This window comes from Pipistrellus hanaki (assembly GCF_964339955.1).
Source record: "Pipistrellus hanaki genome assembly, chromosome: 11".
In the NCBI taxonomy this organism is placed as follows: Eukaryota; Metazoa; Chordata; class Mammalia; order Chiroptera; family Vespertilionidae; genus Pipistrellus; species Pipistrellus hanaki.
In genome coordinates, this window is record NC_140513.1 from 44,067,261 (window position 1) to 44,086,170 (window position 18,910).

The 18,910-nt window shown below is 42.4% G+C and overlaps 1 protein-coding gene across 3 annotated transcripts in view; it reads left to right on the forward strand.

Annotated features, from left to right (window-relative positions):
* RCL1 (RNA terminal phosphate cyclase like 1) overlaps positions 1-18,910 on the forward strand; it is a 56,391-nt gene that overhangs the window by 23,474 nt on the left and 14,007 nt on the right. For 2 of the 3 annotated variants that reach the window (XM_084899539.1, XM_084899540.1), the window contains exons 4-7: positions 3,086-3,160; positions 7,139-7,263; positions 13,500-13,625; positions 17,286-17,442. In XM_084899539.1, coding sequence (XP_084755665.1) covers positions 3,086-3,160; positions 7,139-7,263; positions 13,500-13,625; positions 17,286-17,442 — 483 coding nt within the window. Of the gene's footprint in view, positions 1-3,085; positions 3,161-7,138; positions 7,264-12,083; positions 12,165-13,438; positions 13,626-17,285; positions 17,443-18,910 lie in introns of those variants that run through there. The other variant, XM_084899541.1, reaches the window with a different exon arrangement.

The window sequence follows — 18,910 nt, forward strand, 5'->3', positions numbered from 1 at the left end:
GGAGCTTCAGTGATAGGTCATCAGTATCTTACCTACTGGTAGTTAAATCCCTAGGAGAATGAGATTGACCAGTGCTGAGCAAAGTTGAACACCGGCAGCTTACTGTCTGAGTTAATCCTGATGCAGATAGTAAAACAACTATCAGTATTTTTTTCTTTGGCGTGCACAGGGTGATGGTGTGTGTATCTGAATTGAATGTTCATGTTTGGAACCCAAATTTTACATTGTAGTAGGTTGATGCGGCAGCATTGATGGCAGTTCTTCCCCAACAGCCTCCCATTGGAGCTGAGTAGTAGCTGCCCTCTTGGGAAAAGGCATGAGCTCTCCAGTTAGCTGGAGGTCTTAGCTGATCTCATCATTCACTTACATTTCCCTTCTGGCCTGTATTGAGCATTAGAGGTTTTGCCGCATGGTCCCAGGGACCGACAATAGAAGACGAAATGGATGTGTAAGGGGTGAGTAGGGGGAGAGGAGCTGCAGACAGTGAGTGGAGGTAGACGTGTTTGGAGAAGCCAAGCAGGAGTTGAGTTTTGAGAAGCCAAGAATTGATTGAGGATTGGGTAGGGAGATTTAGCAATGAGAAGTTTTATTAACCTTTGAGAGAGCAGTGACATTAGTGTGTAAGGACCGTCACAAGGTGAGGGATGAATAAGAAAGAACCATGGAAAGGAGATTCAGAAGGTTAGATAGGGTGATTCTTGAATAGCTGAGTTTGGAAATAGTTTTCTAATTGAGAGATTTGAGCTTGCTTGTAGGCTGAGGAGATACTGCAATGGAGAAGGAAAGAATTAAAGGGTTGGGGGAGTTAGTAAGGGTAGCTTCTTCAGAAGTCCAGAAGGGATGAGCATCATAAGCAGAAGTGCTGGGATGAGCCCTATAAATAGGTAGAAACATTTTTTTTTTCCTTTCAGAGGCAAAAGATAGAAAATGGGGAGACATTTTGGGAAGAAGCAAAGTTCCAGGACATCTCCTTTGAAGCTCAGTGATTTGGCCCCGGAACCCCCAATAGCAATAGATATTTATTGGTTGCCAACATCCATTCTTTTTCATTACCATTCTGGAAGGGGAATGAAGTACAATAAAGTCTGCTGTGTATTGAGCACAGTTCTAGTAAATGTAGCCATATTTATTTAATTCTGGTACAAACCTTGTGAGATGGGGTTCCAGCCACTGTTTCAGACAAGGTAACTGAGAGAAGTTTCTTCCCTTATAGTTGGCATTGTATCTGATGACATTTCTACCTGTTGATTGATTGAGTGAACTTGTGCCCTGAGATGCCACTTGGGTCAGACTTTTGCTTTTTCTTCCTAACCACCTAGTGTTCAGCTTTTCTTAAGGAACTTGCAGCCCACCCCCACTCTACTGAAACTATGGTGCAGAGCCAGAGGAGACTGGAACATGTCCAGTCCAGCCCCTATTGCGCAGCAGGAAGCCAAGGCCCTGGGGAGGTAGGAAGTGTGCAGGTTTCACAGCTAGTAAGAGGCAGAGTGAGACTCGAGCCTACATGTGTTCTTCCAGCCCTCGTTGCACCACTCGAGTTGCCTGCCTTTTGCATCAGATGGAGAGTGATTTAGGAGACAGGACCACACCTGGAGTTATACTCAGGCTTCTGGCTGAACCTCAGAGTAAATCTGACTTCATCCTGTATGACTCTAGGTACAGGGAGGTTGAACCAGAAGGGCTGTTCTGCTTTCTTGCCTTTTCTGTCCCAAGGAGAGCTGGTGGCTGCCTAGTTCCAGGGAGTTACGTGGATAGAGTAACCCACATCCTTGTCTCCCCTGGTTTTTCCAGAATCTGCCTTGGCCTTCTCCCCAGCTGCCCTTAGTATTAGCCTAGGCTGAATTTTATCTCCTTGGTGCTGGCCATCCCAAATGTATGTTTTAAGTATTTGGGCGTATTTAACTTTAATATTTAGGTTGAAATGAGCTAATTTTCAATGAGTTTTCCTAGTAACTTCTTCAGCGCCCCCATCATCCATTATCTACATGATCCTAGACTTCATAGGTCATTTCTACCTCATGTTAATTTTCTGACACCAGAATGTGTAGGCAGGGCCTATTCTCTGCTATAAAGCCTTATTGGAGTATCATTCTGTTGAGTCTTAGCATGTTGAAATGGGCTGACAGCCTTGCCTTAGAGATAAGGTAATTAGACAGTTGTCTGAGACAATGCAGCTCACTAGAGGGAGAGCCTGAACTAGGACCAGCACTTTCCCCTACAACCCTCTGCTCTCGCTGCCTGCCCTCACTGCTCCTGATAGGGTCAGCTCCCAAGTGCCTAGGAACGGCCATTTGCCCATTGGGAGCAAAGAAGGGAGTGACTTTATTTCCCATGTTGCAGTTGAGTCAGCATTCACTGTCTTGTTGGGTCAACATGCTTTGAATGTCATCCTTATACTCTGAGGAATCTGTATGTGAACAGGATAGGACCCCAGGCCTCCTATGAATTCTGAATAGGGAGGAGAGAGTAGTCATACTTGACACAGCCTTGCCATTAACTGTGCAGTTGTGGGTTTGTGTTGCTTCAGGTAGTTTGAGGCAATCATTCCTCCATTGCCCTCACTTTCTTACAGAACCACCCTTTCTTTCACTGCCTGGGCATCAGCAATATTCTTAAGTAGCTGTTGACTCCTTTTTTTTTTTGGTTTGCTTTGGCTTTGGCGTGCTACAAGCTTTAAAGATTAAACAACCGTGTTGGGAAAAGATTAATAAAAAATATGGTATTTTTTTTCTGTAGTATAAATACATAAAAGAATGAGCAGAGGTCCAAGTTTGTTCTATATGAATCCTGCATTTTCTCATACTTTTTGCCTGTGTTTTTGGTCCTGATCATGACTTGTAAGATAGGTATAAGTCTCCACGTCAAAAAACTAGGAAAGGAGCTCAGAGGAGCCAGTAGCTTATAAAATCTGTTTTACTTGGAAGCAGAGTGCTCCCATGCCCTCAGTGTAAGCCAGCATCCTCTTTCTTTACCAGAGTATACATCATCTACCTGGTTGCTATGTCTCCACTTGCTTCATTGGCTGTTTCTTCCCTTCTGCTCAAGGTTTAATGAAACGTTTTATCTATTTGAAATAATTCTGCAGGTTGATGTTCTTAAAACAACGGCCCTCCCTGTTTTGAAACAGTTTGGAATTGATGGTGAATCACTTGAGCTAAAGGTAAGAATGAACTTTTTTTCTGTATACATCTGTAAAACATTTCTTTACCAAGTCATTGGAAGAGCTGTATAACGTGTGTGTGTGTGTGTGTGTGTATGTGTGTGTGTGTTTGTGTGTTTGTGTGTTAGTGTGAGTTTGTGTGTGTGATATTTGAAGTCAACATTTATGAGAAGACCCATAGGACATACAGACATGACAAACTTTGAGTTGAAAGGGACCCTTTAGAAGGACAATAGTAACCAATAGTTATATTGTACTTTCTTTGTGGTGGGCATTGTTGTAAACATTTTACAAGTATTAATACTTTACTACTCCTAACAACTCCATTTATGTCACTCAGTTAATAAGTAGTAGAGTTAGGATTCTGACTATAATTCTTCTCTAATCTAGATCATATGCATATATAATAGATTATGTCTTAACATCATAGTGCAACATGTTGCTCACATTTTTATGATGAGGCTGGTGTACATAAACAAACCCACTTCTCTGCCAGTCGTATAAAAGTATAACACATACAACCCTAGCTGGTTTGGCTCAGTGGATTGAGTGCTGGCCTTCAATTTCGATCAAGGACATATGCTGGGGTTGCGGGCTCGATCCCCAGTGGGAAGCATGCAGGAGGCAGCCAAGCAATGATTCTCTCTCATCATTGATGTTTCTATCTCTCCCTCTCCCTTCCTCTTGCAAATCAATAAAAATATATTTTAAAAAATAAAAGTGTAACACATACAATTATGTATGAATCTCATGTTGTTTTGTTTATAATAGCCCCTAAGCATACAGAGGCCACCGTAGCATTCCCAGTAAGAGGCTATGTTGAGTGATTGACCTAGAAACAAAATTGCAAAGTGATTAGAGACTACAAAGGTAGAAAACCAGTGGTGGTTATTGCTCACCAGTCAGCCATGTCCTATTCCACCATAGCTATGATATAATCTTGAGGAACAAAAATCAAGTAATGAAAGCTAACAAGACTTACACAAATTCAAGAAGGGCCTGTATCAGACTTGGGGAAATTTCTAATGACCTGGATTGAAGACTAGACACAGAAGTGTATCCCTCTCAGCACTATGACAATCACAGCCAAAACAAAAAGTTCGTTTGGGATGCTGAAAGAATGCTGGACTTGATTACGATGTTGAATATACTGTTAGCTCTGGATGGTTTAAAGGATTCAAGCATGTTTATTCATTACATAATGTGAAATTGAGTGGTGAGTCTGTGAGTGCTGTGAAGGGAGCTGAAGAATTTGGGATACTCTAGATCAGTGGTTACCAACCTTTTGAACCTCATGGACCACCAGTGGTCTGTGGACCACCAGTTGGCAACTTCTGCTCCAAAGGTTTCCTTAAACCAGTGGTCGCCAACCTTTTGGACCTCACAGACCATTGCTGCTCTAGGTAAGCTGCTTGTGGAAGAAAATTATTAATACTTGTCAGAACAAACATTCAGTATGGATGAAACCTCCCTATTCTGGAAATAGAGGCCTAAAAAGACTTTGATCCATAAGAAGGTCAGGTCAATCCCAAGAATAGGATAATGTCTTGCTTGGGGGCATTGTTTCTGGCTACAAACTGAAACCTTTGTTAGCTGGCCAAGATCAACCCAAAGGCCTTTTAAACATATCAGTAAGCACACACTGCCAATATCCTACAGGTTTGGTGAGAAGTCATGGATGATCCAGCTGCTCTTCCAAGATGCCCTTTTGAATTACTGTCAGTGGAATGGAAAAGTACTATTTGGAGAATTATCTATCTTTTAAGATTTTGCTTATTGCTAACAGTGCTCGTGGACATCTTCCTTTTATTGGTGATCTTTTTAAAAAATATATTTTATTGATTTTTTTACAGAGAGAGAGATAGTTAGAAACATCCATGAGAGAGAAACATCCACCAGCCGCCTCCTGCCCGCCCCCTACTGGGAATGTGCCCACAACCACGGTACATGCCCTTGACCAGAATTGAACCCGGGACCCTTCAGTCTGCAGGCTGATGCTCTATCCACTGAGCCAAACCGGTTTCGGCTATTGGTGATCTTTATCCCAATATCAAAGTTGTGTTTCTTTGCCCAAACACTACCTCTTCTATTGAATCAATTGATCAAGGAGTTATAGTAGCTTTTAAGGCCTTCTACCTGAGGACGACCTTTGCCCAAGCTATTGCTGCAGCTGAGGAAGATACTGAAAAAACACTGATGCAATTCTGGGATTATAGTAATCCATGACTGCATCACCCAAGTTTGGGCTTGGGTGATGTCACCAAGAAGTATATCAATGGCATCTGGAAGAAGACATTCAGTTAGTTTGTCCATGACCTCAAAGGATTTTCCAAGGCTTAGGATGTTGCTAAAATCAACAGTGCTGTGGTTGAGTTGGCAAACAACTTTGACCTGCAAGTGGATGAGGCTGACATTGAGGAACTCCCAGAGGTGGTTCCTGAGGAAATGGCTAATGGAGAGTTGTTGGAACTGGGACAGGAATGCATAGCTGAAAAAGTGGGAAGAGAAAAGGAATTGCAGGAGGAGGTAAAGAAAATTGGTGTTTAGCAGAAATTTTTGAAGAACTCAAAAAGCTCCTTAAAAAGTTTGAAAATACAGACTCCTTCCCCAACACCAAAAGGTTTTCATTAATAGAGAGGAATTTTTGTGATGTAAATCTGCTTACCAGCAAAAAATGATGAAAAAAGAAACAAACTAAGAAAACCAAAGTGGACATATTTCCTCAAGAAGAGCCTCAGGTAGGTCCTGTAGGAGGTATTCCAAAGGAAGGCATAGTTATAAGGAGAAGACAGCTGATTTGTGTTATTACCTCTGAAGACCTTTCAGTGGGACAAGATGTGAAGTGGGAAGACAGTGAGTTTAATGATCCTAACCTTGTGTAGGCCTAGCTAATGTGTGTGTTATTGTGTCTTAGTTTTTAACAAAAAAGTTAAAAAATAGAAAAAGCTTATAGAATAAGGATATAAAGAAAATATTTTTGTACAGCTGGTATGCATGTTTGTGTTTTAAGCTAAGTGTTATGTAAGTTAGAAGTTTAAAATTTATAAAGTAAAAATATTGTATTATAAGCCAAGGTTTATTTATTATTATTGAAAACACTTTTATTTTTTTTTTATAAATTTCTTTATTGATTAAGTTGTTACATATGTGTCCTTATCCTCCTATAACCCCACCAATCCCCCAACTCATGCCCTCACTCCCCTGTGAAAACACCTAAATAAATTTAATGTAGTCTAAGTCTACAATATTTAAAGTCCTCAGTAGTGCATAGTAATGTCCTAGACCAGTGGTCGGAAAACCTAGACTCTCGATTCCAATAATTACAGGCTATTGTTGTTCCTTATGATTAAGCCCCTATTCCAGTGGTCGACAAACTTATTAGTCAACAGAGAGGCAAACTGCGGGTGGCTTGTGAGCCTCAGTTTGCCGACCACCGTCAGACCTTCATGTTTGCTCACCGCTTAATGATTCATCCAGAGCAACTTCCAGTGCTGTAAGCTCCATGTTTTGTACTGCTTTTTTACTGTACCTTTTCTATGTTTAGATCTATAGTCAGCATTCATTGTGTTATAGTTACCCACAGTATTCAGCACAGTAACATGCTGTAAGTGTTGTAGGAACAATAGGCTATATCATATGTAGTAGTCATACATGTTTGTGTAAGTATATTCTGTGATGTTCCCATAGCTACCCCATCACCTAAAGGTGCATTTCTCAGAACATATCCCCTGTTGTTAAGTGGTACATGACTTTAATACAGAGATTGGATAGATTAGTTAATTGCACAGGAGAAAAGGGTTAAGAAATGGAATTAACTCCTGAACCCTGCTAGTTTCTCCTGAGGATGAGGACCTGCCTGACTTTGAGATCTGTCTCCTTTCTAAGGAAGAGCCCCTTGGTGTAAACCTTACTGAGTTGGGTGTCTGGGCCATCTACTCATTGCTGTATTCTTGCCTCTTTTTCTCACCATGTGTGCAGATTGTGCGTCGGGGAATGCCTCCTGGAGGAGGAGGTGAAGTGATTTTCTCGTGTCCCATAAGGAAGGTCCTGAAACCCATTCAGCTCACAGATCCAGGAAAAATCAAACGTATCAGAGGAATGGCGTATCCTTTGCATTTGGTTCAGATTTCTTATTATTTTCTCTCCTCATGAAGAGTGACTCACAACCAGTTTTACTTCTTCCCAGAGTTATTTTACATTTCAGACAACAATCATGGAAAAATCTTAACAGTGAAATTGTAATTGTTGGGTGGGTTATGATGCTTAATTAGCTGCTGCACCATGACCTGATTGATTGATCCGTTCATTTTCTTATTTCAGATAACACTTAAATGGCTCCCATGTATGTGATACTCTTCTGAGGGCTTTGGTTTGGGGGCCACCAGTGCACAGGCCATTTGGACTGAGCCTTCTAGACTAGAGGCTTGTGAAGTGGAGCAAGAAAGGAAAAGTGCTTTAGGCAGAGAAGTGAGCCTGTGTGGAGGTAACAGGTGCATGGTGGTTCTGGGGAGCGGTAAGCAATGTGCTGTGGCCCAAGTGCACCAGCTAATGGTGTTTGGCAGTAGGAGATGGTATAAGAAGATGGGCAGGAGCCAGTGCAGGTGGAAGGCCATGCTGAGGCGTTGTTCTTCAATTCCGAAGTTAACAGTTTTCTGTAAAATGAATTTGCATATTAAGAGGATGATACTGGTGATACCAAAGAATTTTTGGTTCATTATAGAAATTTTGGAAAGTACGAGTTAAAAAAGAAAATCAACTAATGACCAGCACTTAGAGGCAAAGATGGTGGAGTTACTATTGCCCTAAAGAGAAACCGTGAGGGTAGGTGCTGGAGGACAGGTAAGGCCTCTAGTTTATAGGATCAGAAAGGTAGGATGCATAGGACACAATGATTACCTGGGTCTGTAATAGAGGAGCAGGGAGTCGTGAGGACGATTTTGATGTTTCTCACTTAGGCACCTGGGTAGAGAGGTTTGTTCTGATAGTAGCTACAAACGTTTGTGGTGATGTGTGGCGTTAGTTTTTGTTGTCTGTTTTGATTTTTAAATACTTTATATGTTAAAAATACAGCAAAAATATTTTTTGTTCAAAGAGGAAAAAAATATACTCTCTGGTCGTGGTTCTAAGGATAGAGGTAAGTAGTCTCTGGCTGCTTGATGATGTGACAGAGCTTGATGATGATTTCTTCCACGTGTGACTTCACCTGCCCTCCCTTGTACATTTCTGTTGGATCAAACACTCCCATGTTACCACTTGGCATCATAATGAACCAATATATATTTCAAGTGGCAACAGGCAGGTTGAGAAGGGAGATGAACCAGTGCAATGAAAGGGGCATTATAATGCAGTGACAGTGGTGTGGCCAGTCAGTTCTGGAACTACTCACCACATTGTCTTCATGACATGCCCAGCCAGCCATACCTTTCTACAGAATCTTGAGCCCCACAGAAGCAGGAGTCTTTCATGTTTCTTTTCTTTTTAAATGTTTATTGTTGAGATTATTACAGTCCCTCCCCTCCCCCCAATAGTTCCCCTCCACTCAGTTCCCACCCTACCCCATGCTCTTACCCACCCACCCCCACTGTCCCCATCCATAGGTATAAGATTTTTGTTCAATCTCTTCCCACACCCCTCACACCCCTTCCCCCCTGAGAATTGTCAGTCCACTCCATTTCTATGTCCCTGATTCTATTATATTCATCAGTTTATTCTGTTCATCAGATTTTTTATTCACTTGATTTTTAGATTCACTTGTTGATAGATATGTATTTGTTGTCACTTTGTTGTTCATAATTTTTATCTTTACCTTTTCTTCTTCTTCCTCTTCTTAAAGAATACCTTTTAGCATTTTGTATAATACTGGTATGGTGGTGATGAACTCCTTTAGCTTTTTCTTATCTGTGAGGCTCTTTATCTGACCTTCAATTCTGAATGATAGCTTTGCTGGGTAGAGTAATCTTGGTTGTAGGTTCTTGCTATTCATCACTTTGAATATTTCTTGCCACTCCCATCTGGCTGCATAGCTTCTGTTGAGAAATCAGCTGACGCTTGTATGGGTGCTCCCTTGTAGATAACTGTTTTTCTCTTGCTGCTTTTAAGATTCTCTCTTTGTCTTTTGCCCTTGGCATTTTAATTATGATGTATCTTGGAGTCCTCTTTGGATTTCTTTTGTTTTGGGTTTTGTGCACTTCCTGGACTTCTCAGTCTATTTCTTTCACCAGGTTGGTTAAGTTTTTGGTCATTATTTCTTCAAATAGGTTTTCAGTATCTTGCTCTCTCTCTTCTCTGGCACCCCCATAATTTGGATGTTGGTATGCTTGAAGTTGTCCCAGAGGCTTCTTCATACTTTTGGATTTTTTTTTTTTTTTTTTTTGCTTTTTGCTTTTCCGGTTGGATGTTTTTTTCTTCTTCCTATTTCAAATCTTTGACTTGATTCCTGGGATTCTCTAGTCTGCTGTTGGATCTCTGTGTATTATTCTTTATTCAGTCAGTGTATGCTTAATTTCTGATTAGTCCTTTTTCATATCCTTGAAGGTTTCACTAAATTTCTTGGAGGTTTCTAGAAGATTCTTGAATAACCTTATAACTGTGGTTTTAAACTCTATATCCAGTAGTTTGCTTTCCTCCATTTCTTCATTTGTGACATATTTCTTTGTCTCTACATTTTGGCTGCTTTCCCCTCTCCTTCCTCCTCCCTCTCACTGAGATTTGTTTACTAGCAGTGAACTCTGCTTAGAATCCTAGTCTGGAAATGTGATTCCTGGAGTGTGCGTGTTTTGATACAATCTTGTGGTAATGACATGGGTTTCATGAAGGCTGACACACTGGGGTCCAGCCTGGTACTACCCTTTTTACTGGGTATAGAAAAGCCTCATAAGTGAGCCTTTGATGTTGCTGGGAGAGGGGTGAGCATCCTGGGTTATATAGAGAACACGGAAGCTGAAGGCTGTGGTTCCCCGGGCACCTGGGGTTTTATTTTGTTCCTCCCTAACTTCTCCCTCTGGTGTTCCTTGTGCAAAATCTGAGCCAGAGACTCTAGTGAGGGCCCAGGCCCCTCCCCTTGCTTGAGGCAGGGGGTATAACCCCTGAGTCCTCCTCAGTCTTGCTCTAAACTTCCTGGGAAAATACCTTTGCTTAGATACCTGCCTCCAAACCAAACATTCCTGCCTCTGGTGTGCAGAGCAGCTCATTTCATAAACACCTCAAAGGAATGTGGGCTTGAATTGAGATCACCTTCTTGGCCAGGATTGGAGCCTGGGAAGAAAAGAGCTGCCTTTGGAAAAGTTTTAGCTGGGTTTGTAGTTTTCACTTGCAAGGCTGGTTAACTGTTGAACTGAGCTTGGAGTTTATGTTCCCCACAGGAGGGCTCAAGATGGGAGAACTATTCCCACTCTCCTCTGTGTATTTGTGGTTTTAAGGAGCTACCGCCCAAAGTGCATCTTTTCCCTTCTGATTGACTGGCCAGGGCCTGGCAGGGAACTGGTGTTGGTTCCTGCTAGCAGCTGTGACTGAATGGTGCGGTTACTGTTTATTTAATGTCACCCACTCTCTTCTTCCCCCTGCCTGATGTGGGTGAGAGTGTTTTACAGTGTGGCCTGGTCGCTCATGATCTGGTACGTAAGAGTTAATTGAGTAAACTGAGGTAGAGGCAGAAGTGGGGTGTGACTTGGAATTTGTGGGACAATATGGTTTTCTTTCTCTGACTATAGGGAAAGTACTTAGAGAATCAATCTCTTCTCTCTCTCTCTCTCCACACACACACACACACACACACACACACACACGAATGTACTCCTTGGGGTTCTCTGACCTGCAGTCCTAGGGAGGGTGAAGTTCCATATGGACTGTAGTTATGAACGTGTCACTCTAGGATGTGTAGTATTCATGAATAAGCTTCAGGACATTCATAACCTCCAACTTGTCTATCACAGTGTGTGTTAATGTGTTTCTTGAGGGAGTGTCATAGCTTTCATCAGGTTCTCAGAGGGCTCTCTGGTCCATAAAGGAAAAGAACCTCTGCTTTGGGATTTGAATCTTGGACTAACAGTAAGAAAGGCAATCGCTGACATTTGTTGGGCTCCAACCGTCCACCAGGCACCATTAATCACGTTACATGCATCCTTTCATTTGAGCCTTTCATACAAACCCTGTAGGGAGAGTATTATGATTGTTCTTCTCTTACTGATGAAGAAGTGAAGGGACAAAGGAAAGCATGTTTGAGCCAGCAGGATGCAGTTTGCTGGAGCTGGGACTTCCACACAGTCTGATTCTAGAACCTTAATTGTTCCTTGGTGGGGAACATGTGGCTCCGTAGTGACTCTGGGATGTACTAGTTTAAAGCTCCTTTACCTTCTTTACTTCATGGCCTGAATTCTAGCATAGCTTTGCACAGGCCCTGCACTGGCGCTGTCTCCCTCCTGGTTTCCACATCTCTGGAAGGGTTGGGGGAGGAGGTTGTCTTTGGGAAGTAGATCTGTTTAATTTTGAATCTTAGTTCTGTGACCCACCTGTCCTCAGTGTAAGTCCTGGACCTGGGGACCCATAGTCCCTGCCAAAGGGTTGCCATGAACATAGAGTAAGTTGACAGTGTACCTAAGACAACTTTGGGAATCATGAACGCTGTGGGATTGTGTGTCAGGATAGTGACATCTGAGCTCTCCTAGGGAGAGTGAGCAGCCTTGGACTCAGAAGGACAGCACCCACCTGGTCCAAAGGGTATGAGACCCGGGCTTGTTTGTCGTAGCTATCTGTGGTCAAAAGTACACTCTGGACAGAGAGGTGGTGATGTAACTGGGCTCTGTGTGTGTATGTATTGAAAAATCCCTCTTTGCTCTTTCCTCATTTCAGCTTTGTCCTTTGAGACAAGTCAAATATTTATCGAATATGAGTACAAAAGTAGTCTAGTATAGAGTCGTGAGGGATGCAGCAGCAGAGCCCTTTTGCTACGGAGTCTGTAGTCTTGTTCACGAGTGAGAACATGTGTGTGTACGAAGGGAGATGGATGGTAAGTGTAAGTGTAGATCACAGTTGGGTGCTAACTGGAGAGTTTCAGAAGAGGGAGGGAACTCTGGACTTGGAAGGATGAAGGAAGGGTAGCTCGGGGTGAAGAATTTGGATGGGTGGAGGGGTGAGGTTGCCGGGTTAGGGATGAACACTGAGCAGGCCGGAGGGTCTGGCAGCAGGATCTGGGAGAGTCTGGAGTTCCTGGGAGATTCTCACCAGCATGAGGAAGATTAATCTTTGGGTGGAATGTTTAGGATGGATCAAAAAGGGAAATTAGATGCTAATCAAGTTTTTGCTCAGACTCAGAGCATTTTATTCTACAGTTCAAATGAAAATTAAATGTGTCATTGATAGTAATTTTTGAAGAGTTGAGCTGAAATGGGCAGACCACACACCTTGTTTTCCTTGTTGGACTTGCCACATGAGGTTTGTATAAGGGGAGTGGGAAGAGCACATGCTATTACTTCTCCCTTCTTTTAGCCCCTGCCCTGCATATCTAGCTGGCTTATGGCCATGCATTGCACGCACATTAAAAGTGCTCATTACACACTTATTTTTATTTGATTCATGGGATTGGGGAGAGCCAATCTCTGTTTTCCACTTTCTTAAGCACCGGTCCTTTTCCTTGTGTTGCTAATATCTTCCTCCTCTCCTTTCTGGGGTCCCTGTTATAAACGTGCTAATTACCAGTATTTTGACCATATGGTAGCAGTTGTGCATAGTCTGAATCATCCACAAATGGAGTGATTGATACTCAAATAATCGAAAATAGTCTCTGTGCATTTAATAAACAACAAACCTGTTTAGACCTTTATGTGCAGTAGTTACCATGCTCTTTTTCTTCTTTCTCTTTTTTTCTCTGTTTTTCTTATCAACAGTAGCATCTGTTCCTATCTTAGGTCCTAAGAGAGACTGGTTGGTTACAGCAATGGGGATGATCAGAGAATTCCTCAAAAGGCGCTTGGTTCATGCCATAGGAGGCAGTTGCCTTCATTTATTCCAGAATTGAGTTGAATCATTTCTAAGGGCAGGGGTCTGGGTGGGAAATTTATATCAAGGTTGGAAGGTTTTACTTTTCGACTCTTTATATTGTTTGTTTATTTCCCACCATGAGCATTTAAGCCTTTTATAACTATAATGTAAAGTTATATATTAAATAAAATAATAATAAAAATTGGTGATGGTACTATACAGGTAAGTGATGAAGTACAGTTAGAAAATTAAATGCAATTAGAAGTCTCAGTTTATCATTACAGTTTGACAAATATTTGCCAGCTCTTGTTGTTTTTCTACTCTGAAGTCCAAGGAGAATGACGCCCTTAACTCTAGGTTGCAGGTACTCCGTCCGTGTTTCACCTCAGATGGCAAACCGGATTGTGGATTCTGCAAGGAGCATCCTTAATAAGTTTATACCTGACATCTACATTTACACAGACCACATGAAAGGAATCAACTCTGGGAAGTAAGTGTCTGTGCATTTTGGGAGCTTAATTCTGCAGCTACCGTAGCCTTTTTCATACTCAGCTCTGAGGTTGGGCGGCCAGAGGAAGAATAATTTCAGATTTAATTTCCTTCTAACTCACTGCCATTGCCACCCATAACTCCTATCTCAGGAAAGCATCACAATGTCCAGTACTGGGAGATGAGGGGTCCATCCCTAGCTTGGGGGAATGAAAACCTAGCTATTTATTAGCAATGCTTTAAGCTTTAAATTCCATCTGTACTCTGTTCCCACAAAAAGTTAAAAGTAAACAGGTTCTTGCACTCTGAGGAAATAACAGTTCAGGCAGAAATCCTTTGTTGGCCCAAGTGCCAGTCAGATTCTCTCTCTGTCGGGGAACAACACCCTTGGAGCCAAAGAAAGTTGTTATTGCAGATTGGGTTTGGTTTAGTGAAAGCCTTTGTGGAAAACCCCACTTTAGAAAATAAAAAGTTAATGATCTGTTTTGGGCTTTTGTTGTATTTTTAGAAACCAGCAACAGGGAAGCAATTAAAACGGTGTTTTTTTTGTTTTGTTTTGCTCTGAAAATGTTAAACATAAAGAAAAGTTGACCTGAAACTAATACAAAATAATATAAAATATAAACTGTAATTGGGAAAAAAATAAAGAAAACTTGAAAGGATATTGAAAGGATAGTATAGTGAACACCTATTTATTCCTGCTACCTGTAGTTAACAATGAATATTTTGTGAAATTTGCTTTACCTGTGTGGGTTTGTTTGTTTTTGCTGAAACATTTAGTGACAGTACTTCAGATCTGAAGTTTTCAGGTTGTGTCTCCTTAAAAAAAAGAAAAGAAAAAAAGAATATTGGGGTAAAAGGTTGATGGTGCTGCAGCTAACCCTTTTCATGGGTGTTCCTTTTAACTTCAGCAACAAAAGGAAAGAGAGTCAAGGAGGGTGACTATGTTATGGAATCTCCGATCTTTGTGAGGCCCAAGGAAAAGATAGTGATTTCAGAAACACTGTAGTGACTCATAGTCCAAAGCAACAGAGGCGGTGGTGTCAGAGGTGAGAGTTGAGAAAGGATTTGTGTCCTCTGGGGTTGGAAAGGTCAGTGAGGGTCCCAGACCTGTGTATATTGCTCAAATGTCACCAGTGTTTTCCTTGTTCAAACTGGGGCAGTGGTAACATCCTTAGGTAGTTATAAAGATGAAAAGAAAAGATCACACATGTAAGCCACTAAGTCAAGCATGTCAAACTTGCAGCTCATGCTTGCACTAAGGCAATGCCTGGCCCATAGGTGCTGCAGAAATGGTAGCTGCTAAGGCTGTTCTTTCCTTTCTCTTCCCTTGGCCACAGGTCTGGAATTATGTCAGCAGTTGGAATTTTGAGCTCAGTCTCTACCAAAGGGTGGCCAGGGGTGAAACAGAGCAGTTTTGAGGCCATACTTGCACCAGTGTGGCTTTTTATGACTGACTCAGCTGACCCCAGTGCATGGTCACACTAGGAAGCTCCCACATGGATCAAGATGTGGGTATTTGTGGACTTATGGGTCATCAACTCCAAGCTTCCTTTAAAAAGTTAAAACCAATGTATGATAAGTCCATGTTTAGTTTTCTGAATCTTAAGTTACAGATGATATAGTGTTTTTCCTTCTCTGTTATGAAATTAGGAAGTCATGGATGGATATTTTCTTCTCAGTCGGTGGAGTATGCATGTCAGTTAGGCTTATGTTGTGGCCGTGACCTGAACCTTGGGGCCAGCAGTTCCTGGTGCCTCTGTCAGTGCTGTGACCAACATGCACATCTGTCCAGGATGGTATCATTTTGACTTTCACAGTCACGACTTAAAAAAAACCAAACAACCAGTCCTTTACTAGTTGGAAAGTTTTGGAGGCTGCCACTGGTAAACTGCACCGATGTGCATTTTCAGTGAGGTCACCTGGCCACCAGCTGCTTGGTCAGTGTAACTTGAAATAGGGCTCCTCACACACACCCCAATTGGGGAGAAAATTGAAGTTATATACATACAGATTAATATGTCACCTTGTTTTCGGTAAAAGAAATATAATATCAAATGGAACTATCTTGATCAACTGTAAAATTTATTAAAATAAGTCCACATTCCTCACAAAATTCACATGGATGAGAAAATTAGGAAGTTCTTGGGAAATACAGAGAAGTGGCTTAAAGCAGTGATGAGAGCTTATCTCCTGGTTCTCCCTCCCCTCCGTTTCCTACTCTTTCATTTTACATTCCACTGCCTCTCCTGCAGAGCTGGGCGTCCCCTCCCTGCTCCTGGTCAAGCAACTCAAAGGCAACTTGAGATGGTGCAAAAGTGTCCCATGACGATGGATGGGTGGCACAGTGTTAGATTGTTAAGCATCACACAGAGTACCCCCAAGCCTTTGATTACGTAGGTAGCTCACTGCCCTCCTTCCTTTGGCAGGTGCCATTAACCTTGGACTACATAGGTCATCGATTTAAAAATAAAAAAATTGATAACTGGCCATCATAGTTCCCATAGTGAGCTCATAGTGCATTTGAGGCATCATTAATTTTACACATAGTTTTCCTGAAACAAATATCTGGGCTAGTTTTGCAGAGAGCTCACAGAAGGTGCTTTATGAACTGAGTCAGAGGAGCAGGTCTGTACGTGCTGTGTGGACGGTGGCTGCTGCTCCTCTCCTGGTGACATGTTTACTGAAAAGGCACGAGGCAAAGGAGATTTGAGGGGTCAGATATGGAAATTTTGTGGAGAGGTGCTTATGCTTTATTGTTTATGGACTGATTTTGTTTTGTGTCTAACTGGTTGTCACTGAAGTCGGTGAGGGCAGGAACGCTTGTGTTACCGCAATGTCCATGGCAGCATGTGTTTGTTGGAATTACGAACGTGGTTCTAGACCAGAAGGGTGTTAGGTTCTGGCTGTTGGCTGGTAGAATCACAGTGGGAGAGAATATGTGCCAGCTCTTCGATGCCATTAATTGAATTCTGAGTTAGAGGTGTCCCTTAGGGACAAAAACAAAGATGAGCCTTTATCTGGGCTTTTCCTGGCTTGTGTGGCACTTTTCATTATTTGGGAAGGGGGGGGGGGCTTGATGTATTCCAAGAGGAGCTGTAATGAGGTGGTCTCCAGGACACTTACACCTTCTGGGTTGGCTGTAAGGACTGTGGTGGTGAACTTGAGTAGGTTTGGGAGTCTGGATACCTGCATTGGAAACACACCTCAGACACTTCCTAGCTGTGTGGACGTGGTGGAGATTACTTAATTTCTCCATTGCCTCATTTCTAAGATGGGCACATATTACCTACTCTACAAAACTGTGTCAAAGCCTCTAGGTCAGAAACTGGCAGAAAGGAGGTGCTGAATATCTGGTAGCCCTTGTTAATGTTACTACAATCTCTCACAGTAGGATCTTTCACAGTGTGGGTGGGGCAGAAGGCAGGGGTGGGAGGGGATAATAGGAAAAGCCATGTAAACTTGCACCTTCCTTGGTTCTGCCAGGTGCGCTGTCACCAAGTCACGTGTCTGTCCACTGCAAGCTAGTGGGAACTCCAGTAGGGCTTGATGTAACGACGCAGAATGCAGTCAGAAAGATGTTTGTTTTCTCTTTCCTTCTGTGGGTACCTGAACTCCACTTCATTAATCCTACTCAGTGTCTGTGCCTTTGAATCCCCAGGTCTCCAGGCTTTGGATTGTCACTGGTTGCCGAGACCATCAACGGCACCTTCCTCGGCGCTGAGCTGACCTCCAACCCCCAGGGCCAGGGAGTGGCGGTGCTTCCAGAGGACCTGGGCAGGAACTGTGCCAAGCTGCTGCTTGAAGAAATCTACAGGGTATGTGCCCAGCCTCTGCCAGTCGGGAGAGGAGCCATCCGGAAGCAGTTCATTGTTTCATTCTTACTCCTTAGCACTTTCTTCCCTGTTCAAGGGCTTATGCCAAGGGATTAACTCTTTCTACCCATTAAGCAATTTAATATGAACTGGCTTAATGGATTAGCTGAACTAGTCAGTAAGTAGAGATCCAGTTTACCTGATTTGGGACACAGGGCAGGTACTTTTTTTTTTTTTTTTTTAAACATTGTGGACGCTATTTAAAAGCTGAGACAGCGTTATTCAGGAAAGAAACGGTGTAAAATGAAGCAGGTTAGCTAGTGACTGGCCACTTGAAGAGGATACAATGCCATGACTGTATCAGTTGCCACCTTCCAGCTCCTCCAGCTCCTTGCCATGTGAGGATGGGGGCTCACTGTTTTCAGGTTCTTTGAGGAGTTAAAAATCGTGATTTGTATGTGACAGCTGCTTTAGATACAAAATAGTGTCAACAGGCTAGAATTTGTAGTGTGTTCTGGAGCATGAAGGAATGTTTAGGGAAGGCAGGCCTGTGTCAGAGCATGGCAGGGGCTTTGGAAAGGCGAGAACACAGGAGACAGAGTGACACGAAGCTGACGACAAGACTTCATCCGTTGCCATTTGCTTCTGCAGTTCTGTTGTTGGGACACAGCTCAGACCAACTTGGCCAACCTGTCCTCTCGGTTTTCACAGGTTTTTCTCTGTCCTTCTATACAAACAACATATGGTTAGGCATACATACGCTCTTCCTGTTTCCCAAAAATAGTTGAGGTTACCTAAAATAAGCAAGGAAGGAATTGGGAGGGAAAGAAAGATGATGGCAGGGGAAATAAGATGAAGCTGCCTGAAAAATTTTTTTTTTAAGTTCCCTTAAGGTTGGTTAGAGGAGAGTCAGAAATCTGGCTTCAGGATTTCTGGTTGTCTACAATCCTTGCCTCGAATCCATGTCAGAAGGTGAAACCTTCTCCTTGGCATGCAGAATCCAGGACAGGCTCCCAGGAATGCTTATTTCTCTGCTATGTATGCCAGGCCCCGCATTCCCGAGCTGAGCACTAGCAAAAACTATACTCTGGGTGATTTGTTATTGCATGTTGTATAGTGTTTGTAAATTGCCTTTTCATCTGAAGAGCCTTTCATCTCCGTATTTATCTGTGTATTTAGTCCGTTAGTTGGCATTTCTGTGGTTCTTTCCTGAAGTCTCCAAAGAAGCTTTGCCCTGTTTAAAGTAGCAGAAATCATATGTGAGCCCTTATGAAATAAAACAGAGGAGATTTTGTCTTATTTTTTTAATACTTTTTGTCTGTAATTAATTAATCGTCGTGGTAGAGTGGCGCCTGGTTCATGGGTATTGATCCCTGCACAGGCCTGGCTAAGGAAAATAGCCTACGGCCAAGTCTTCTCCCTGTTTAGTCACCATTCTCAACAATACCTCATTGATTGCAAGGTGGAACAA